The sequence below is a fragment of the Haliotis rufescens genome, unplaced genomic scaffold (assembly GCF_023055435.1).
Source record: "Haliotis rufescens isolate VD_foot unplaced genomic scaffold, xgHalRufe1.0.p SCAF_11, whole genome shotgun sequence".
Classification (NCBI taxonomy): domain Eukaryota; kingdom Metazoa; phylum Mollusca; class Gastropoda; order Lepetellida; family Haliotidae; genus Haliotis; species Haliotis rufescens.
Window position 1 is genome coordinate 16,326,166 of NW_025963791.1, and position 23,692 is coordinate 16,349,857.

A 23,692-nucleotide genomic window follows, 5' to 3' on the forward strand; every position below is an offset into this window, starting at 1 on the left:
TATTCTAATAAGAGCCCCCTCATTCTAATTTTGAGAGCGCCCTTGGCGCTTATTATGTCGAAAACGGTATTCAAATAGTGCAGCAGAAAATCTTTATTATCCCCGCTTCATCCCTAACACTTCTTGACTTTGTATGTCCCTGTCTGCCCTGAGTGATAGGAACTATGGGCTGGTGTCTTCTCTTCTCGTGGGTAGGACCCCATTTTCCAAAGCAATCTTAGAGCTACACCAAGCATACATTTGTGTTAGTGTATAGAAGATGGTCATAATGCAAAATACAGATCAATATATTCTTGCAGGTTTCATTGTTCAACCTTGATTTCATTCATTGTATGCCAGATTACCTGTTCATTCATATGTACCTGGTTATTCATGAATGTACCAGCTACTATCTGGTACAAACATACATGTTAGCTGTGATTGCACTTCGCACATTTTGTCATTGTTGTCCTCGTGAGCCAGATAATGTAAACACTGTGAGTATCTGTCATCCTTCATTTGCTGACATTTGCTGAAGGAGCTAGCTCTTGGATGTACACTGAGCTTCAGCTACAAGCTAACCCTTCTTGAAGTAAAATAGTGTATACTAACACTTCAGAAATATGCTGGTATTAACGATATTAACACTATGTTCCTTACAAGCTGGACATGGGTGGTCCAGTCGTCTCAGGTGTCACAATTTGATGTGCAGAGTTGCATCCCTTTGGCATGACAGGAACCTGTAATTGTGGGTTCAAATCCTCCCTGATCATGTTTCTAGGTTTGTCAGTATGATACTCATGCTCGTGGATTTCACCAAATGGTAAACTTCTGAGACCTGCATGACTTTGGGATTTCCTTCCACGTTAAGCTTACACGCTCTGATATAACTAGAATACTGTTCAAAGCAACGTTGACCAGTAAACTCACTATTATCGTATACAATTCTACATGTTTACAGTACATTGTACATTGTATATGGGTGGTGGGGTAGCCTAGTGGTTAAAACATTCCCATCTTCATGCCCAGTTACTGGTGGCCTTCCATTGATAATGCTGGAATATTTAAAAAAAGGTGCAAGTTGTTTGTGTGTATTATATAGTGTTGGACTTGACAGGGATTTGTATTGTTGTTGCAGGTAACTCCAAAGGGGCCCGATGCAACTGGTGTCCCGATGGATCGCGTCAAGAAACTTTTGAGCCCAGCATCCAGGAGAAAGCTGGTACCAAGCAACAATGTCAACAAGACATTTGGTGCCCCGCTCGACGTTCTCGTCAAGAGGTCTCCTAACTGTCTTATTCCTTCCATTGTGAAGAAGACATGCGACTTTATCTCCAGATATGGTAAGCTATGTGTTATCTGAAGACCTGGATAATGCCCAGGTCAGAACAAGATGTCGGGTTCTTAAATTTTAGAATCTTCATTGTCCTGATTTTAAGATATGCAACATATCTCCAGATATGATAGGCTAGGCCTTATCTGCAGACACGTATAATATCCAGGGGCATGTCACCATAGTGACCATGACTGTCGTCCAATACTTCACACAGCCTTATGATGGTTGTACTGCTAATATTTCTTTGTGGAACAAGGCCCTGGCCCAAAAAAGAATGTTTGATGTTCAAGTTGGTCACAGCATAATTCATGACTCGAATATTTAAGATGGGGTAATACTGTTAGAGTTTGTGCAAGTAGCACAACTTTCAAGAGACTGACGATCCAAGGAAGCCCTGGTCACTTTTGCCAGTGGGGACATTGGATTAGAATAGGTCCCCAGCCACCTATGCTGGTCGTGAGACCAAATAGATTGAGAGGTCAGGCTCACTGACTTGGTTGATAGTGTGTCATAGTACTTGGAGGGTCATGGATTGATGCTCACAATATCAATCACTGGATTGTGTTGCCCAGACATGACTTACTTCCAGTCCTGGCTGTCATACAGCTGGAATATTGTTGAACAACAAAACAATCTGTTTGCTATCCTGCAAGCTAACAAGCTCAACTGCGTTAAATTTGCCACTGAGTAGCTCATTTTGCAACAACAGGAAAATCTTTATTTCAAAACCAACTATTTTCTGCCCATTGATTAGCAAATTTAAAACATGAATAAAATCCGAAAAAGTGTTCTTCATTGACTCTTTTCGTTTTCTGTTTAGGTATGGACCAGGAGGGTATTTTCCGTGTCAATGGAAACTCTCGTGTCCTGGAGAAGCTCCGGTACTCGTTCGACCAGCACTGGGACACAGATATTGAGGAAGACTGCGATGTGATGGCTGTGGCTGGTCTGTTAAAGCTGTTCCTGCGGGAACTACCTGACACTGTCATACCTTTACACATGACGCAGGACTTTCTGGATATACAGGAAGGTAACACACTTCAGTATTTACCTTAGTGCCATACCAGTTTGTTGGTTTGGAGTGGTCAGTCGGAACTAGATGGATGATTAGATGCAAATGGGGGCATAAGGATGTGTCATTTATGTGTGTAGTTTTGGAGAAGAGTTTTCATAAAATGTTTCTGTGTAGTCTGGCTACTCTTGACTACTACGACCCGTGAAGATTCCGGGATAGAATAGGTCTTCAGCAACCCATGCTTGCCGTCAAAGGTGACTATGCTTTATCGAAAAAGGCGACTAACGGGATCGGGTGGTCAGGCTCGCTGACTTGGTTGATGCATGTCATCAATCCCAATTGCGTGGATCGATGCTCATGATATCAATCACTGGATTGTCTGGTCCAGACTCGATTATTTACAGACTAGATGGATGATTAGATGCAAATGGGGGCATAAGGATGTGTCATTTATGTGTGTAGTTTTGGAGAAGAGTTTTCATAAAATGTTTCTGTGTAGTCTGGCTACTCTTGACTACTACGACCCGTGAAGATTCCGGGATAGAATAGGTCTTCAGCAACCCATGCTTGCCGTCAAAGGTGACTATGCTTTATCGAAAAAGGTGACTAACGGGATCGGGTGGTCAGGCTCGCTGACTTGGTTGATGCATGTCATCAATCCCAATTGCGTGGATCGATGCTCATGATATCAATCACTGGATTGTCTGGTCCAGACTCGATTATTTACAGACCGCCCTCATATAGCTGGAATATTGCTGAGGGCAGCGTTAAACAACAAACAAAACAAACAAAAAAACAAAAAAACTCTTGATTACAGCTTTGGCTGCATACATTTTTCAGGCAGTTGGATAGCCTAGTGGTTAAAGCATTCACTCGTTTTGTTGAAGACCTGGTTCTATTACCCACTCTCTCTCTCCAGGCAACAAGGACCAGGTGGTCCAGCAACTGAAGTCGAAGCTAAAACAGCTGCCCGTTGAGAACTACGACCTCCTGAAGTACCTGTGTCAGTTCCTTGTGGTTGTGACACACCATGAGAAAGACAACAAGATGTCCGCTATGGCTCTGGCCATTGTGTTTGGACCAAACCTTTTCAAGTAAGTCTCATGTTATACTATGATAGTGAATCCACAAATTATTTTGACGACTAAAGCAATCAAGCTTATTTGCTTGATGTTAGCGTAAGAAAAAAGTGTGGTAGATATTATATAAGCGAAAGTTTAGCAATCAGATACTTGTGAAAGGAATGGTTCCTGCACAAATTTCCTCATTTCAGGTGTGGTGATGGCATATCTGGGCTTCGCGACCAAGGTACCACAAACCAGATTGTGTTCAAGTTAATCGCAGAGTACGACACAATCTTTAAGCAGTCTTATGAAGATGCTCCAATTGTGTCATGGGTACGTACATTATGTCATTGTAACTGCTAGCCAGTCGGTCCGAGGTGTCCCTTATCTCAGTGCTTCACAGCTCTGTGTGTGTGAACTGGGACAGATATCTATGATTGGTTGTAATCAAACATGTCAAGGGTAACGGATAAGTTGGACAAAGCTTGATAAAGAGATCTAAAGCATTTGAAAAGAATGGTCTACATTGTCAAGCGTTAATGTTTTCATGTCTTGGGTTTGTATTTATGGTTATATATGATGGCATATAATACCTAAAGAATACAATTCTCCAAACCTTACAGACAAAACTGGTCCTCCTACAGTCAACAAGGCATGCAATAAATCAGTTTATCACATGTGGCCTTAAGTAGGGCTGGTATGCTTGGGGACAGCAAAGATTAATTTCATTGCTGTTTCCTTGTGTATAATTGTTCTTTCATTATTAAGACTCTTTAACTTCTGATAAATTGGATCATTGAGGGAATATGTTGCTAAGAAATTGTCTTCTATAAGAATTGCTGCTTTTGTGATGCTGTGATGTGGTTCTCATTCACTCACTCACACATGCTGTTGTGTTCCAGGAGAGACGGTACAAGATGTCTGCTCCACCTCGGCCGCCTCCTCCCAAGATATCTGCATCTGCTGATGATTCTCTCAACTTGTCTTCCCCTAGAAATGTAAGAGTGCTACCGTATTCGCCGTAATATGCACCCCGGGCCCTAAGATAATGAACAAATGGGATGCATATATAATCCAACAAACGCTAATGAAAGAACTTAGTTCAAACATCAATAAAATCAAAACAGTTTTGATAATAGTTATTAGACCATTATACACCCCTTCAGCTCTGCTGTTTACTGTAAACTGTACTGTACACAAGAAAATGTGGGATTTTCATGTCAATTTTGGTCTTATTCGGGGTGCTAATAAAGATAATTTATTGATTGGTCTGGAAGTTGTCAGGGGGCTCTTATTGAAGATGGGCACTTAATATGGCAACATACTATGTCGTTATGGGTGACCCAGTCGCCAGAATGTCACAAATCATCATGTTCATTGCGTCTCCTTTGATCAAGGCAATCCAAGATTTGTCCTGATTATGTTTCGTGGTTTGTCAACACCATACCCAAAATGGAATATGTCTTACTGCAGCGTAACAACATTCACACTCTCCCATCCTGTACGTAGGCGTTCTTAATGAACTCTGTGTGAGCAGAAAGAACATGTTGTTGAGGAATATCATTGATGGCCCTGATTTGCAGGTTAGTATGAGGAGTTACGACAGCAGTCAGTACCAGGACATGGAGGAGATGGACCACAGCGACACCTCCCTCATCATCCCCCAATCGGGGGGCCGATCTCACCTGTCAGGTATACAGGGGCCGTATGTCCATGATGCCGAGGACTATCCGGACAGGAGCGCCTCACCCTTCATAACAGACAGGTACATCAAAAGACGTTAAAAAAGCTACTTGTTACCCTGTCAGATGCTCAGCATTAAGGTGATAAAACAAGTACAGGTTGACTTGACGTGTTTATTGGGGTATCCATACTTATCTGTGGCATGGTATCTCAGTGGGCTAGCACTATAAAACTGGCATACATCCAGACAAGTACAAGCAGCCACACACGTGCATGCATGTCGCTACATAAGTGCAATATTCATGAATGCGACGTGAAAGCCCATTTGACCTCACTTGCCATCTGGGCCAGTAGCAATATGAAGGTCACCACCAGGATTGAAGAACACCAGCAGATTTTGAGTCAGCCAGCATGTTTATCCATCCCTGCAATCAAAGGTTGTATTGTCATCCATCTTTACATGGTATGAATCCATTTGATCAAGATATCATTTCAAGTTTTGATAAGATTGGTATTTTTGTGAAACTATGTCTTCTCTGTTGCAGTGAGGGTCACAGCATTATTGAATCTCCAGTAGTTACAGCTCGGACACATGAGTGAGTACTGGAAACAGCAAACTCAATCTATTGATATGTATAGTGTAATGAAGCATACTTTGTACTGGATCCAAGGACACCTTGGGAAGTGTAGGCTGGGAATATTGGTCCCTAGCTTCCCAAGCTTGTCTAGGAGATCAGAGAGGATTGAGTGGTGACTTTGTGTCATTGTGCCATGATGGCTTTGAGGAATGCTCATGCTTTCAGTCACTGGTTTGTGTGACCGCTGTGACATTGCTGGCACAGTGCTAACCTTGGCGTTTAACAACTATCACGCATTCTCTGTGAATTGAGTTTGGGCAGCTTATTATTTTGCCAGGATTTTGAAAGTGTCCTACAGTTGATATGCTTACTTTAGGATTCGAAATTAACATTGGTCTGCTTGTCCGAGAATAGGACAATTCAGGAAGAACTAGTGACATTAATTGTGGACTACCACTTTTGCCATGACGTAGATATTGAACTACTGAAAGTAAGAGTTAATTTCTAACCCCAATTCCGGCTATTATTATTATTAATCAGGCCTCTGTGATAATGTGACTGTTGAGAAGGTCAGTTGTTCAAGTTCCAGCCACAGTGATGTGTGTTCCTTTTGCAGGCTGGTGGAGAAGACTATCAGTCAGAGCATCAACCAGCACATCTTCGGAGACCGTCTCAGTGTCAGCCCGGAGAAGGAGGCCAACTCCCACAGCACCAGTGGCTCCACAGGTAATGCTGCTGCTGCTGCTGCTGCTGCTGCTGTGTTCATTAGGCCATTTTGTATTTGTTTCATGGGCCCACTGCCCCTACTGAAAAGCATCTGGTAAAGAAATAAATTGATCATAAAAATATGTCTTCCGCTAGTAATATAGACCCTCTTATGCAATAAAAAATGTTATGTATAAATTCTATGTCTCATCACTATCAGTGATTCAAGAGGCCACCTGCAGTTTTAGCTCCACTGCAGAATGACTTTCATGTAAATATAGATATGATTGACATAGCTGTTTATTATAGCATTGTGTTTTTGTAATCACATGAACTATCTTTTATGGAACTATGAACTACTTCATTGACATTTCAGGCTCTGATGGCAATGTGGCAAACAGTGACAACTCTGAGAGGTTAGTTCTAGACATGACTAGTGACATTATGCCCAGAATAACTAGTGTCTATGCAGCCACTATTCCTAACATGGAAGCAGCAACACTGTTGATGACAATTTGAATTATGTTCCATGTAGTCAAAAAAATAGATTGTTGCACTGCTGTTTGTCTTTTATGAGTATGTATATACCTGTGCACTGACATGTATGATACTCCTGAGTATCCTAACCTTGTTCCACTCACAGCAGATCTGAAAGTGAGCCTGCGGCGGTTGTGAAGGACAGGATCTCTGTGTTTGAGGCCCATATTAAGGAGGATGGAGTCGATGGATCCCAGACACGCCCTAGCAAACAGAGGCCAACGTCTGCGGCGTTTGACTTCTTTGAAAACAAGAGCATTATCATTTCCAAGGTAAGCTATGAAACAGCTTGCTGCCTAGGCCTTTGTGATATAGCTGCAATATTGCTGACATATTCACTCAATCAGTATTACACAAGAAGACCAGCTGGTATTTCTGGTTAAAATTGCACCCCAGCAAGCTATGCAGGGCCAACATGCACGAAGCCATCTTAGCACCATCTTCCCGAAGCAAGAGAGTTAAGGTTTCCACCCTTGCCGAACTTGGCCGGAATTACTGGGCTCGATCGTAGCGCCACCAGTGGCTATTACCAGTTATGTCCCCTCTAAGCCTCTCCTGTGGACCAATGAGACTCCACCTCTCGTATCACTTGCGATTGCTTCACCCAAAATGGTGGCGCCCAGTCAGGGCGATCTGATCGATAATCGAGATCTATATTGTGATAAAATGGGCCTTACATCGCGAAATGTATCAAATCACGTGAGCACCTTAATTAAAAAAATGAAAAGATTTGGAAAATATCTGTTGACATCGAGTTAGTGGTGCACATGCTTTGTAAATCCTGCAATCGACCGAAATCTGCACTACAGTTTACGAACTGGATTTCAATTTCGGTGCACGATTTTGATTGGACTATGCATAGACTCGTTAGTCCAGCCAAAATGTAACTCCATAAAACCAGCCTAGTTTGGCAAGGGTGGAAACTGGACTTTTATAGTCAGTTAACTCGCTTGCCTCGGGAAGATGTCTCAGCACTAAGATGATCGTAACTCCCATACTCTCACATAGACTTAAGATAGTTGTAGCGCTAAGATGGCTATGTACAAGTGGGCTCAGGGTGCCGTTGTTCAAAGCGATCTTAGCGCCAAGGTGATCGTAACTCCCATACCTTAACATAGACTTACAGCAGTCTTAGCGCTAAGGTTGTTCTGTACAACGGCACCCTGGTCATCAGAGGCAACTAAATAGATCGGGTGGTCTAGCTCGTAGATTTGGTTTATTGCGTGTCATCGTAGCCTGACGGTGTGGATTGTTGCTTGCAATACCAATCATCGGATTGTCTGGTCCAGACTCTATTGTTTACAGCGGACAGCTGGAATATGGCTCAATGTGGCTTTAAATGTTTACTGATCATGATACTGAGGCTATTCTGTTTCTGTTCACAGGCCCCTAAGTCAACTGAGCTGAGGCAAGAGGAGTCACCTGACAGGTACTGCACTGTCTTGTACTGTCTTGTAATGTCTTGTAATACATTGCCTACTTCTAATGTTGTGGTTTACCTTGTGAGTGAGTGAGTAAGTTTGGTTTTATGCCGCTTTTAGCAATATTCCAGCAATATCACGGTGGGGGACCCCAGAAATGGGCTTCACACATTGTACCCATGTCGGGAATCAAACCCGTGTCTTCGGCGTAACGAGCGAACGCTTTAACCACTAGGCTACCGCCCCTGGTTTACCTTGTGACCTCTTGGAGAGGCATTTAGAAGTTGGAGAACTAAGTAAAGGATAAGACACATCACAAGTAACTTGCTCGATAAGAGTGTTAGAACCTACACCGAAACGTCGCTCCTAATTGTAATAAAGAAGTTGCTCATCCATATATCTTATCCTTACTGTTTACATTGTGATCGTGTTTCAGGGATTCTGACAGCTCAGACATGGGTGTTGAGCGGGATACGGAAGTCCTATCTTCAGTAAGTCTGTTTTTTGTATTATATGTCCATCTGAACACCATCATTATATATTATCTTACCATCTAAACTAATCTAATATTTTAGTGTGTCATGACGAATCATGAAGATACGGGTTAGAAATGATCTTCAGCCAACCATGCTTGCCGTAAGAGGCAACTAACAGGATCAGACTTGGTTGATATGTCATCGTATCCCAATTGTGTTGTCTGGTCCAGACTTGATTATTTGCAGACCGCAGTCAAACAGCTGAAATATTGCTGAGTGTGGTGTAAAACGACACACCAACAACAAGTGTTTCATGAGCCTAGCCGTTAAAATGATTTGAACCGGAACATTTTCAGTTCAAGAAGCCAGTGGGACCTCCAAGACGATCACCAAGTAGGAAGTTCCGCCGGAGTGTGGAAGGCTCTGACCTTATCATCCTTGATGCACAGATTGGTGAGCTGTTACAGGATACAGAGCCCAATCTTGATGAACCACCCCAACTGATTCCCCATCCTGCATTGGATCTCCACCCTCAACAAACAGCGGAGCCTCGTCCCCAGCCTGTGCCCAGGAAGCAGCCTCTCAAGCCTCGACAGGAGGCCAGCTCCTCATCAGATGATGACGATGACATGAATCACAACAATCAGTTTAAGTCCAGGATAGCCTTCCTCGACATCCACCAGGACAAGCAGTTGAAGGCCAGTCAGGAAAACTCACCTGACCACTCACCGGTCAATGTCAGGAAGCCCTTTGTCCCACCACTAGATCTCACCATCCTGCATGAACATGTCGACAGCTCAGGTGAGGGGACCCTTGATACCATCATCTGTCAAATTCTAAAGCATATGGGGGCAAGAGTGACCTAGTCGTCCAATTCGCTGTACAGAGTTGCGTCCCATGGGCACGCCAGAAACCTAAGATTGTGGGTTTAAATCCCAGTTCGCCCTGATGATATTTCTTGGATTATATGCTTGTGGGTTCACCAAAGTGGTAAATGTCTGAGACCTGCATCACTTTGGGCTTTCCTCTCACTTTTGGGGGCACGGGTGGCCCAGTCATCTTAGGTGATTTACTGTGCAGAGTTGCATCCCTTGGGCACGCCAGAAACCTATGAATGTGGGTTCGAATCCTGGTTCGCCCCGTTTCTAGGTTTGTCAGCACCATACCCGTGCTTGTGGGTTTCACCAAAGTGGTAAAGGCTGAGACCTGCATCACTTCAGGCTTTCCTCCTACATTCAGCTGACATGCCGTGATATAACTAGAATACTGTTAAAAGTTGTGTTAAACCCAACTAACTGACTTACTCACACGCAGTGATCTAACTGGAATACTGTTCCAAGCAAGTGTTAAACCCTCACTCACTCTAAAGCGTGTTCAAATGGCTGACTTGATTTGAAGTCAGAGATGCTTTACAATTAATGAATTCAGATAATTATAGTTTCCTCTATGGAAAGGCTGACCAACCAAGGATGCCATTTGGATGTTAAATGTTTCTGTCCTGGAAAACAAAGAATTTTCTTATCACAAACATATCTTGTGATAGTTAATTTATTTACTATTTGATTCAACTGTTCCATGATGATATCAGTAAGAATGTTTTAACTCCAGATCCGATCCCAGCTCGGGCAACTCAGTCCGCCATCTACATGATGAGGAAGCCCGTGCCACAGGACCCAACAGAAGATCTGGAAAACGCTGTCATCGTCTCGCCGAGATCCGTCAAACTCAAGAAGAAAAATGGGTGAGTTAGATGAACCGCCATTCTTGATGCATCATGATGGGCCTCGTAGCTTTCAGCGTTGTGTGGACTGGGTCAGGACATCGGAATGATAACTACTGGTATGCAGGGTTTATCCCAATGCTTCGCTGAGTCGATTTGTTCGGGTGTAGTTGTGCTAACTCATGCATGCACTACTGGAAAGCCCTGTTTTATCCATAATGATTTGAATTAATGTTTCGATCATTTTTAAGCAGGTTTGAGGCTGAATTAATTAAGGGTTTGGGGCACATGGTACTATTTGTGGAGTCCATTCATGCAGATGTTGCCAATCATGATATTCCTGTTACTGAAAGTCATGAAATTAATTCGAGCATGAAATTAATACGAAATATGTGAGTGTCCCTTGCTTGCAGGAAGTTATGCATTTTTATTTGAATATGAGTTTGTTGTCATGTCTGGAAACAATGACATATATATATATATATATAACACAGCTCACGATAAACAATGTAACTAACTGCTAGATTTAGTGCTTCTGACCAAGTTCAAAGGTGGTCAGTTCAGTGTCAAGTTGATCATGCAATTATAACAGTCTTTGTCTCTGGGGTCTTTGTTCTAGGTAATCTTGTCAAATAATCTACAAGCAAAACACTGCTCACTCGTTTCGTGAAATGTCCAGTAGAGCAACAAGCAGTTGTGTTGAGTACATAGACTGCTCATATACGTTCAAAGGAATGTGCTAATTTGTGAAACATAGCACTTTTGGAACGTGTACAATCTTGGCGGTGAACCTGACTTACATAAAAATTTTCCCCCATTTCATTGGAGTTCAATAACATGTTAAGCATTTGAAATTAAGTTTGTGATCAATGGACTGCTGTCATGCCATACTACAGCAAGCCTACAGTCTTGGCGCTATCGTTGCTGATTAGTTCAAAGATGGGGCTACTTGCAATAATTTCATTGTACATTTTAAGCCAAGGGTTGAAACTCACATTAATTTGGCAACATATTAATGTCATGACTTACAGCATCCACTCACTACCTCGCTCATGGGTGAAGGTCGCCAGCTGGCTAACTTGATGTGTGCGGGAGTTCCATCTCTCAGCTGCCTGGATCTGTGGATCAGGGGTCCAGATCCAAGGTGTACACCCATTGTTTGGCTTATTTGCTATGTCAGCACCATACATTACCCCTAGGTTCCTCCCACATCCACGAGTCGTCTAAGGCGCCGCGATTCGCATTAAGCTGGCGCGCCGTGATATTACTGGAATAATGTTAAAAGCAGCGTCAAACCCAACTCACTCACTACATCCACGACCGTTTTTCATCCCTGCCAATATGAGACTGAAACGGTGAACTCTCAGTGTGTGATCCTGGATTAGTCTCTGTATTTTGCAGATAAATAACTGAGGGGGTTAGATAACAAATGTACAAGCTATTGTGAAAGAAACAGGTATTGATAAATTAAATTGATATAGAATTCATCTTGCAATATATTGATCTACAGAACTTGGTTATATATGGGCCATTATTCACTAAGTTGACATTCCACTATGGGATGGAATTTGGCTTTGAAATAGAATGGGTTTGTTACAACCTTCAACCAGCAAAGTATCATTTGATAAAGTATGTGTCTGCAATATACCGATATGATAAAAGTTTAATAATAGTTTACAAGAAAATATAAAGTTGAATACATAGACCTGAACAAAACAAGTACCGGGTAACCACATGTCCGTGATGTACCATGCTGTTGGTATCGTACCAAAGTTGGAAGATGCCGCTCCAGGACACATTGTATACCCAGGCTTTAGACGAATGCAGTTCTTCCTCTTCCAGTTGTCTGACGTTGCTTCAATTAGTCATGACTGTCAGTTGAACGGTTGCTAAAAGGCAACCTTTGGAACCGAGAACACCCACTTTTAAAAGCCTATTCATGACTGAACCCAGCACACGAAGCCACAAATCAAAACCAGCAGACAGTGGGTAGTACTTGGTTCATGAGTCACTCCAAACACAGAAAACAAATGCCAGGTTGCATTCAGGACCCACAGACTTTTGAAGCTGCAGGCTATGACTAAATTCTTCAGATCCTCATTTAGGCAAACTGTGACAAATAAATCGACATATAAATTTACTGCAGGCCATAAGGCCCCATACAAATTTGAAACTACGTGCCAGACACGAGATGTACCTACCACAGGCCAACAGGCAGGTGCTTATTTCGAACTATGACTTCACAGCCAAACATCTTTGTGTACAGGTGGAATCGTAGCCATCGAAAGTTCATACTAGTGAGGGGCGGTCGGGTAGCCTAGTGGTTAAAGCGTTCGCTCGACACGCCAAAGACCCGGGTTTGATTCCCAACATGGGTACAATGTGTGAAGCCCATTTCTAGAGTCTCCCTGATTCATCATTTTTTTTTATTTTTCAGTATTTATGAATTAAATTATTGAGTGATATCTTTCTATGTTTGCCAACACCGTACACTATGTTTACAGATAAAGTTTACAGATAAAGCCTGTACCCCAGACCCTAGAATAAGTCTGTACCCTAGACCCTTGAATAAGTCTGTACTACTGGCACTAGAATAAGTCTGTATCCCATGCCCTTGAGCTAGTCTGTACCCCATACCCAAGAACTAGTCTGTATCCTAGAACCTAAAGAATATATTCCAAAGTCTAGAATGATTTGGCAAGTCTGGATTGCCTCGGCTCCTGACCTCCATTTTGATTTGATTTTGTACATTGTAGATATTTATTTTTAACTCTATTTCTGGACTAAATGTTAGCCTACCGTGTCTACTGTGTAAACTACTGACATATCTTTGTGGCATTCAAGAAGCTGTGTATCAGTGAAGATGGTTTACTTATGGGTTTCAACTTCTATATTCTTTCAATGTGACGTTTCGGTCCAGATGCTAGCAATTGCTTGATAAAGTTACTGGTATCTATACCAAAATGTTGATTATGAAAGAAAAAGAAGTTGACCTGTTGTCTAATCTGTCCTCACTGACCCCTGTTGTACCATCAAGCACCAGCTAACCCATGTTTCACTACTGTAGCCAGAGACCTGTGTATTCCATACTCTTCTATGATTGCACAGCTGGGCATCTAGCGACGAAGAGGACGCTAAAAACGAAGCGCCTCCTTCTCCCAGCGCCAGAATGTCCTTCCCGGACGAGAGGTGATCACTGACTCAGGTGGAGTGGACAGCTGACCACTTCACTGTTATTAATGTAGAGCATTTATTAGGATTTTATGGCCTCATCAAACAATTTTTTAATGTAGTCTTCAAACTTGTGTAACAGAAATTCAAGTGGATTGTTATCTATATTAGGCTATTAATAGTAGTGATGCTTCAGATTTTTTATGTTAGCCTAAAATCTTAGCACAGAACACACTTTTGTATGTAACAATTCTATCAAAATTCAAAACAAATTATATGAAAAAATATTATTAAAACAAGATATTTAGATTGACTTTATTTTACTGGAAACAAGTTTTCCTTCTACTGGAAACAAGTTTTCCTTCAAGAAACAATGAACAGACACACTTATCACTGTGGTATGAATACAAAACAAGTGTGAAAAAGATTTTTGTAGCTTGTAGACTTGTTAGTTTTTGCAGGCTTACACAAGTACAAATGTTGAAGTGGTCAGTTTGTGCTGTACTGCCCTCCCAACACTACCTCTCCTACTTGCTTTGTCTTTAGCACCTGTACTGCCTCTTCACCTCTGATTGGTCAATACTCTCACATTGACACATCTGACTGGTTTATATATTAGGCTTGTCATATCTGATTGGTTAATTATCACATCTTGTTCAGGCTGGATGTAGAATGCAATAATGGGTATGATGTAGCTCATTATAGACATGTAGACATGTAGTTATTGCACAGTATTTGCAAATAACAATTAGCACTGTGCTACACTTATTTTGAATTTCATTGTGTGGTTTGACTAATAATATTGCTGAGTGTTTCGTTATTTAAATGCTCTGACTCTATTCAGCACTTGATACCCTTGTTTGACAACCTTCTTCCGATGAGTGACTTCTTCGCATATTTAAATGCTTTTACCCAAAATGGAAGGTTCCTCCTGTGACCAGTACTTAGTATGAGTGAACTAGTGGCCAGCTTGTAAGCTAGCAGCTCAATGCATATGATGGTGTGACATTTCTATGGTGTAGGATTTGTGAGTGGCGTAGTACATTGGTTCTCTTGCTTGACTTGCTTCTAAAAAGAAATTGCTATATCTCAATATACAAATAAACAAGCTTTATCTGCAGTTGTCTTTAAAACAGTATCGCGACCCAGGTCATTTATGATGGTAGATTTGGTACCAAATCAGGGCCCAACAATTTTATGTATTTTTGAATTTATGTAGTGTTTATAGTATGTATTTTCTTTAAAATACATGTTATTTGAAAATGTATTGAAAGACGTCAGTGTTGAAAGCAGTTCAGTAGAATAGGTCTTCAGCAACCCATGCTTGCCGTAAAAGGTGACTATGCTTGTCGTAAGAGGCGACTATAACGGGATCGGGTGGTCAGGCTCACTGACTTGGTTGATGCATGTCATCGGATCTCAATTGGATTGTCTGGTCCAGACTTGATTATTTACAGACCACGGTCATAAAGCTGGAATAGTGTTGAGTGCGGCGTAAAACAACAAACAAACAAACAAACTTCATGAAAGCTGCATCTGTTTGGAAGCTTTACAACGTAGAAACTGAAGTATATCCCCATGGCATGTTGGTACCCTCACCTCCACCCTGTAATGCATGTGATCTAGACACTGCCTGTACGGATGAGGGTTCACTTGCAATGTCAGGCCCTGGTCCTTTGTCTCGTTTGGCTGTCATACTACCTTAGTTTAATATGGATGTTGATGAAATGTGCTTCATGATCAAGCTTCTAGTTTCATACTGTATAGCAGTGATACAATGATCAAAGTTCTAACACTAGTCTGTCATTTGCGCATAGGTGGTTTGAGGTAAGGCAAAAAAAACCTAGAGTGGTAATTGGCAAGAAAATGAGGAATTTTCTAATTTTATAATGACCTCTTTTGTACCAAAAAATTGTTATTTCAGAATTGCATAATAAGCATACTTATACCAAGAACTAAGAATTTCAGAATTATGTGATCATGTTTGTACCAAATTTCAGAATTACATAATGAATATTCTTATTCCAAAGATTATAGGAGGATCAGAATTATATAATCATTTTTATACCGAAAATTAAGAATTTCAGAATTATGTAATGAGTATTCCTTTGTACAAGTTAGGAATTTTAGAATTATTATGGACTTTCTTATACCAAAAGACTGTAAAGATACTGATAATGGCATTATCGTGAAAAGAATGTGTTGAAAGAAGTTGTGATGATAGAAGCGATGCATGTTGACATGTTTCTGTGTGCACATTGGTAAGATGTATACACTGAGCTGGCTCCTAGCTCCGCTGCATGTACAGGGCTGCTTCACTGGTGGATGGTTTGTGCCAGGGTGGTGTGGTGGTAGTTTGTGGTTGAATAAAGGAACTTGTCATAGCTTATGTACAACATGTCACAATGTTGAGACAAAAGTATAAGTTTTTAAATGAAAAAAGTTTTCACGCAAATAGAGGTTTTTGATATCATCACTTTGATAGGGAAAATATTCTATTTTCACGTTGTTCATGGTACTTCCATATTAAAATTGAATTGTAAAGTATAATTTGTTTCCTCCCGATGTACATTGTACAATGTTTCTCTGTATTGTTCCAGTGTGGCCGTCAACACCGACATTCCCCCTTCCCCCCCGGTGGAGCAGGATCAGTACAAGAAACACGGGTATGTTACCTGTCCTGAGTGAGTGAGTGAGTGAGTGAGTGAGTGAGTGTGTTAAAATCTAACGTCACATTGGCAATATTTCAGCCACATCGTGATGACACAGAATTATTCATTAATAAGACATATTTAGATTGAATAAAAACCTGTCATTGATGGACAGTAAAATAACTAGATTATCACAGTTTCAATTTTTAAACTGGCTGATCACATTTAAGAGAAGAAAATATCTTTCAACAATATAAAAATGGGTTTTGGATCACCAGCAACCAAAGTAAGGTCACCATACTAGGGACCATTGGTACTGACGATACTTCTGCTACCTTCAGGGTTCCCCAGCGGGATTTACACCATCCCTTCAGCCACTGGCAACGGTACGCAATTTAGACATCACTTAGAATAAACAAATATACTATGTTTAAAACTATGGTATGAATAAACATCCTTTGAATGAAGTGCTGTTACACTATCCACAGGGGTGAGACCCGTGAAGATTCCGGGGTAGAATAGGTCTTCAGCAACCCATACTTGCCGTAAAAGGCGACTATGCTTGTCGTAAAAGGCGACTAACAGGATCGGGTGGTCAGGCTCGCTTACTTGGTTTAAGTATGTCATTGATCCCAATTGCGTGGATCGATGCTCATGATATTAATCACTGGATTGTCTGGTCCAGACTCGATTATTTACAGACCGCCATCATATAGCTGGAATATTGCTGAGTGCGGCGTTAAACAACCAACCAACCACAGGGGTGGCTTATCCCACAGTTACTTGGTTGAGTTATCTGTGGAGAGAATACACAGAGAATGGGCAGAATACACCAGCCACTATACTTGTTTGCTGATAAACAAACTTGACAAAAAACATAACCTGATGTGTTATCATAACTATTAGAATAACATCTAGTCTCTGAAACGAACATATTGTACAGAAAACAGTTGATCAGTTATCTTAATAAAAATATAATTAAAGGGAGCCCAGTGACTCTCTTCATTTTCAGATACTGCAGTAATCTAGACTTGCCAAACATTATAGACTTGCATGGGCTGTATTTGATATATATTTGTATCAGGGTCTGTAAGACAGACTATCATAACCATGATAATCTTGTCACACTCCGCTACAGTCCCTGGGTGCCATTGTACAAAGTCATCTTAGCACTAAGGTGATTGTAACTCCCATACCCTAACATAGACTTACAACAATCGTAGCGCTAAGGTTGTTTTGTACAACGGCACCCTGATCAATGGAAAGGGATCTCCCAACTGTCCAACACGTGGTGTTCACACCGATGTTTCTTAAGTTACTTTAGCAGTTCAGCTGACGAGATTGAACTAATGATCGCAATGTATGACTGACCTCACTGAGTGTTGCCAACCTGGTAGCCTGGCACAGCCTCCACGTTCCACTGGGTAGAGGAGAGTGGAGGGTTGGTTGTTTCGATCCCTGGCTGTGTTGTACCACTGCCTGGTGCTCTGCATTTATGCTTTGTCTGAGTGGGGCGTCCAGGTGGCATGGCATCTCATGGGCTAGCACTATAAAACTGGCATTAGTTCAGAGTAGTACAAACAGCAACACACACATGCATGCAACAATCTCTTGTTTCTGTTAAATGTTTAATACGATTATGTATAGTAAACGGACAGAACAGTCTAAAACCTCAAAGAGGGAAACCTTTACCTCAAGATTTTACTGTCAAGATGAGTCTGTGGTTGGACCTGACAATAGTCCCCGTGAAGATCTTGTTATAATTAGTTTTCAGCAACACACGCTTGTCGTTGGCGATTAATGGGATAGGGGGGTTAGGCTAGTGGACTTGATGCAGTGTCATTGTAATCCATTTGTGCAGATTGATGCGCATGGTGTCAAAAATTGGAATGTCCGGTCTGGACTCGATTATTCACAGACTGCCATAATGTGTTAAACAACAAACTAACAAACCTATGAATAGAATTTGACAGACAGGTGTGAATGAAATATGATTGTTGATTTGTGATGTAATTTATTGCAGACCTGATGATGAATCCAGTCAGAAGCTCAGACAACTTACAAAAAGAATCCAATGTAAGTAGTGCAGACCAAGAAATTTTAAATATTCATGTTTTTGTCAGTTATCAGAAGATACCGTTTTCAATGTATTTGTTTGTTTATTTCAGTGTTGAAGAAGAGAATCAAAATATTTGACGAGAACTTCGAGAAGGAGCATGGCTACAGGGTGAGATGTTGTCCATTTTACCCTAATTATTATAGATAAATACAAACGGCAAAAGCATTAAAGTGTCAACAATCATCCATGCCCACCTTTTTCACAGGAACACAAATCTGCTTGACCGAGACTAGTATAATTCAGGAAGGACAAGTGACATTTCCTGATGGACGACCATTTTTACCATTACTCTGTTAGGGATCACTTTTCCGGACTAGCGAAATGAAAACCTAATTTCTAACTGTGATTGTCACAAACATCTAGCGTTACTTCATGTTGTCAGCCGTGAAGATGTTTTGCTTCTTGCTTCTGTGTTTGCCTGACAACATATCTTTTAATGGTCGCTGAAGAGAAACATAAAATTAGAATAATAAAATCCCTGCTGCTCACTTTAGAAAACAATTTAAATGAAAATGTAACAATTAATTGATCATGTCATAAGATTGTATATTGCTATTTCAGCCGTCTCACCATGACAAAGCCGCCCACACGGAGATTAAGAAATACATGACGGAGTTGTCACGTGCCAGGAAGGAACTGAAAAGTACGCACACACACTTTTTAACATTTACACCTTCTGCATAGCCATATAAGTTGTCTGTGATAACCATGCTGTAACGAAGCTGTCAGATGTGCTGACATTAATGGAAATGATCCATGTCGTTATGAGACATGAACTAGATCTTAAAATATATTGGTCAAGTCTCCCTTAGCACTGGTGGAGCAATTTTCACATTTCAAATGGCTGATAAAATGCCTGGGCTACATCTGTCATCACTACCATACCCCAAAATAGTCCTACGGGAGTTGTAGCCCTACGATTGCTTTGAGAAGTGGGGCTCAGCATCACGCACTGAGTCTTGACATGGTATACCATATTCAACGTAATAAGCGCCCAGGGCGCTCTCAAAATTAGGAATAGGGGGCTCTTATTAGAATATAAGTTTGATGAGAAAAAAACAGTTGAAAGATCGTAATTTTTGTGGTTTATGCTGACAGCCTGAAATAATACAAAAGAAAAGCCTGTTCATATTATACATGACAGATATATTTTCTAGAATTTAATTGCCGATAATTAAGGGTGCATATAACACACAATTGTGTATTATACACGAATAAATGAGTCTTGTGTACATTGATCAATTGGAAGGGGTGCTAATTTGGATTGTTCACTAGCCAATATATTAGCAAATACCAATATAGATGTCTGCCTGTTCACACGCAATAGGGAAATTAGAAAAAAAATAATTATGAATTGCAAGTAATAAATAAAATACTAAATAAGCTCCTTTATGAAACAAGTGAATAGTTCTGGTATCTGAGGATACTATGTGCTAGTCTATGATATCAGTGTTATTCTTTTGATGTAGTATTGATTCCTATGGTACGTTTTTATTTGCAGAATTGAAAGAAGAAGCTGAGATGGGAAGTCGAAGTCGTCATGGTAGTGGGGCATCCTCATCTGGGGAACGTAGCGACATTATTCCAACGATGCCCCCATCGATAGAAGACACCCTTGATGTCATCCTGAAAAATCTGCAAGAGAAGAGGCGTGAGATGAAGCGACCTCGGGAGATTTCTGTGAGTCAATCTGTGTTATATACTGAATTTCCGCGTGACACTGATCTGATGTTGATAAATGTTCAGGATAGCACTGATACCACTGATACTACTGGGGCCTGTTATATGATATAAAGAGGCAAGGGTTGTCAAATAACTACTGCCATGGACAATACAATACATGCCTTTAGATAACCCAATTTCGTTTTCTGTATTCGATAAGAGTCAAATAAATAAGCAAATAAAAAAAAGTTCTTTCGAATACCCTACCTCTATGACATTAAAGCCTTAAATTCCTGTTTGTGCTGAGTACCACACTAAAAAAAGTTAAAATGTTGAACAGACGTCCTCTTCAGTGCCAACATATCTAATAGTTGTAAGAAAAAATAAAATATTTTGTCATAAAATTAATGGCTTCACACATTGTACCTATGTGGGGAATTGAACCTGGGTCTTCGGTGTGACAAGCGAACGCTTAACCATTAGGCTACTCCACCACCCCCACAAAATTAAGCACAGATATGATTCGGAAAATGACTAGTTTATATGGACGTCCTTAGCAAGGGTTTATCTTATGTCATGGTGTATGATTATCAGCAGTATAAAAGTGATGGGGAGAATTATGATGATAAATGGTTTTGCAGATGATGAGCTATGAGCAGGTGCTGGAAGAAAAGCTGGCTGTCCAGAAGGCCTTACTTCACTTTGAGAGCATTCATGGTCGGCCGGTGAGTTTTATACAACTGTTAACAACATATGGTCTCTAATCAAGTCTTTGATAGGCATATAGAAGTTGAAAAAACATGAAGAGATGACACTTTTGCACTTCAACAGTGTTTCAGGGATACTTTTAGCCCCTTTATCAGGTGAAGACATCCCTGAAACATTGTTACAAACTATAAGGATGCTTTCATCAAAGTGTCATGTCTTCAAATGATCTCTGTTGTTTGAAATCTGCATTTCCGGTTCTCACATGCTAACGTTGATATTTTGTTTTCAGAGTTCGAAAATTGAGAAAGATCTGATGCGTCCCCTGTACGACCGGTACAGATCCATCAAGAGGCTGCTCGCCAAGCCCACTTCAGTGAGTAGTAGTCTGATACTGGTGTTGTATAGGGGGGAGGCCCACTTCAGTGGGTAGTAGCCTGATACAGGTGTTGTATAGGGATAAAGCCCACTTCAGTGAGTAGTTATCTGATACTGGTGTTGTATAGGGATAAGGCCCTCTTCAGTGAGTAGTAGTCTGATACTGGTGTTGTATAGGGATAAGGTCCACTTTAGTGAGTAGTAGTCTGATACTGGTGTTGTATAGGGGTAAGGCCCACTTCAGTGAGTAGTAGTCTGATACTGGTGTTGTAAAGAGGGTAAGGCCCACTTCAGTGAGTAGTAGTCTGATACAGGTGTTGTATAGGGATAAGGCCCACTTCAGTGAGAAGTAGTATGATACTGGTGTTGTATAGGGATAAGGCCCACTTCAGTGAGTAGTAGTCTGATACTGGTGTTGTATAGGGGGTAATGCCCACTTCAGTGAGTAGTAGCCTGATACTGGTGTTGTATAGAGGGTAAGGCCCACTTCAGTGAGTAGTAGTCTGATACTGGTGTTGTATAGGGGTAAGGCCCACTTCAGTGAGTATAAGTCTGATACTGGTGTTGTATAGGGGATAAGACCCACTCCGGTGAGTATAAGTCTGATACAGGTGTTGTATGGGAGGGGGGTGATGTTAAAGCTTGGCCGATGGATTTACCAGCTATATATTACTCCATACACCTAGAAGTATTTGCTGTCGGTAAAGCATGCAGTACAACACAGGAATCTGAAGGTCTGATTAACGCAGTGAAATATGCAGTCATTGTTGATCCATGTATTTAGGGAGTAGCAAGTAATGCTGTGTTTCTCCTCCAGCCTCGCAATACAATTGACCTGGAGACTGTGCCTGAAGATCAGCCTATGCAGATTACTGCAGCAACAACATCCACCTCCAAGTTTGTAAGTACATCACATTCCTACTAGAGTAGATAAAGCGTGCAGTAGTTAACGAGTTGGGTTTAATGCCGCTGTGAACAATATTCCAGTTATATCATGGCGTGTCAGCTTAATGTGGGAAGAAAGCCCGAAGTAGAAGTGGTAAAACCCACAAGCAAGGGTATAGCCCTGACAAACCTAGTGACACATGAGTGAACCAGGAATTGTCCCCATGATGATAGGTTTCTGGCGGGGCCCCCTGTGCCCCCCTGCAATAGCAGAGGGATGGAAAATGATACTGTGCTAGATCTGTTGAATCAGGAGGCTTTGTAACTAATTGTGCTGATTTAGCTGCCTTATTAAGCTGGTTGTGAGATGCATCACATTCAAACTTCCAATATCATAAACTATCATCTGTTGAAATTATTTATGTCTTATGTATTGTTTGCACTCTCATCCTCATGTTTGCTTGTAGAGTAGGAGAGAATTATTGATTATTGGAATGGATAGGTAGCATGTTGTTCAGTTCTACAAACTGCTTCAGATTGTTTTATTTCAGAATACAAGCCAAAGGGTTGGTGTGACACTGAGTGTAATGCTGGTATTTGAGACTTCTCAGGACTATGAGCCATATTAACAAAGTGGTGATTTCTATCATTTCAGAGAAATGCTATTCGAGTGCCAACAGGGAGCCCTGACTCGGATGAGATGGGTGACCTGGGAACAATGGAGTTTGCAGTAACACGGGACTTCTCCATCTTACGGGAGACGGGTCGACACGGAGGCTACAACAAGAACAAGCTCTCCACTGCCAATAAAAAGAGTGATTCTGATGATGAAGATGACACACAAACAACAGACTTCAATGTCAACGACTTGTCCATGTAAGGAACTTACTTAAAATGCATAATTATTTTTTTCAGGGACAGCATTACTAAAAAACTTAAATTTCCAATCCTCAACTGATTTAACAAAAAGTAAATGAGACAAGCCTCAACAAAAAATGTGGGTTCATGTAGAGACCCGATCCTGCCTGTGTTTTGGTGAACTTTACTGTGTTCATTAGCTGAATGAAGGTGTAAGAATCTACATGCAATACATGCAATACATGCAATACAGTTGTATGTTTTCTCATTGACTCACCAACTTCTATAATGCCAATCAAACAGTTACCTGTGTTTGCTGATGGGAAGATATACCACATTGGTCTTCTCTATAGATGTGAGATCTATACACTGTGTATTGTTTTTTTGTAGACCTGAATTGCAGGATGAAGTTCAGAGAGCAAAAATGGAAAAAAAGAGATTACGGAAAGTGTTGCGGACATTCGAAGAGGACTTTGTTACTCAGCAAGGGAGGTAAGTGATCTGTGCAAATAGCACAGGATTGTATACATAGGACGTAAGGACAGATAAGTTCATCAATATGCAGGTTGACTTTCTGACTGATTCTTTATATATTATTATTGCAGAAGAGTGCAGAAGGAAGATAGATCACCAATGCAAGGAGAATATAGCCAATATAAGGTGTGTATGAAACTCTGCAATCATGACGACTAATGAGTATTGGGTGGTTGCAACATTTGACCTGTATATAAATGTGTGTCATCGTGACC

General features: G+C 41.0%; 1 protein-coding gene across 10 annotated transcripts in view; it reads left to right on the top strand.

Moving 5' to 3' along the window:
* LOC124150850 (protein FAM13A-like) overlaps nt 1-23,692 on the top strand; it is a 100,544-nt gene that overhangs the window by 70,057 nt on the left and 6,795 nt on the right. For 8 of the 10 annotated variants that reach the window (XM_046522966.2, XM_046522959.2, XM_046522960.2 and 5 more), the window contains 26 exons: nt 1,118-1,322; nt 2,136-2,345; nt 3,250-3,424; nt 3,604-3,727; nt 4,297-4,392; nt 4,978-5,159; nt 5,623-5,673; nt 6,272-6,381; nt 6,737-6,776; nt 7,004-7,169; nt 8,283-8,326; nt 8,755-8,809; nt 9,151-9,595; nt 10,403-10,535; nt 13,623-13,703; nt 16,286-16,351; nt 18,360-18,412; nt 18,505-18,563; nt 19,017-19,098; nt 19,957-20,135; nt 20,759-20,842; nt 21,115-21,198; nt 22,018-22,101; nt 22,741-22,961; nt 23,334-23,435; nt 23,549-23,603. In XM_046522966.2, coding sequence (XP_046378922.2) covers nt 1,154-1,322; nt 2,136-2,345; nt 3,250-3,424; nt 3,604-3,727; nt 4,297-4,392; nt 4,978-5,159; nt 5,623-5,673; nt 6,272-6,381; nt 6,737-6,776; nt 7,004-7,169; nt 8,283-8,326; nt 8,755-8,809; nt 9,151-9,595; nt 10,403-10,535; nt 13,623-13,703; nt 16,286-16,351; nt 18,360-18,412; nt 18,505-18,563; nt 19,017-19,098; nt 19,957-20,135; nt 20,759-20,842; nt 21,115-21,198; nt 22,018-22,101; nt 22,741-22,961; nt 23,334-23,435; nt 23,549-23,603 — 3,150 coding nt within the window. In that variant the 5' untranslated portion in view covers nt 1,118-1,153. The remainder of the gene's footprint in view (nt 1-1,117; nt 1,323-2,135; nt 2,346-3,249; nt 3,425-3,603; nt 3,728-4,296; nt 4,393-4,977; nt 5,160-5,622; nt 5,674-6,271; nt 6,382-6,736; nt 6,777-7,003; nt 7,170-8,282; nt 8,327-8,754; nt 8,810-9,150; nt 9,596-10,402; nt 10,536-13,622; nt 13,704-16,285; nt 16,352-18,359; nt 18,413-18,504; nt 18,564-19,016; nt 19,099-19,956; nt 20,136-20,758; nt 20,843-21,114; nt 21,199-22,017; nt 22,102-22,740; nt 22,962-23,333; nt 23,436-23,548; nt 23,604-23,692) is intronic. The other 2 variants (XM_048392313.1, XM_048392314.1) reach the window with 2 other exon arrangements.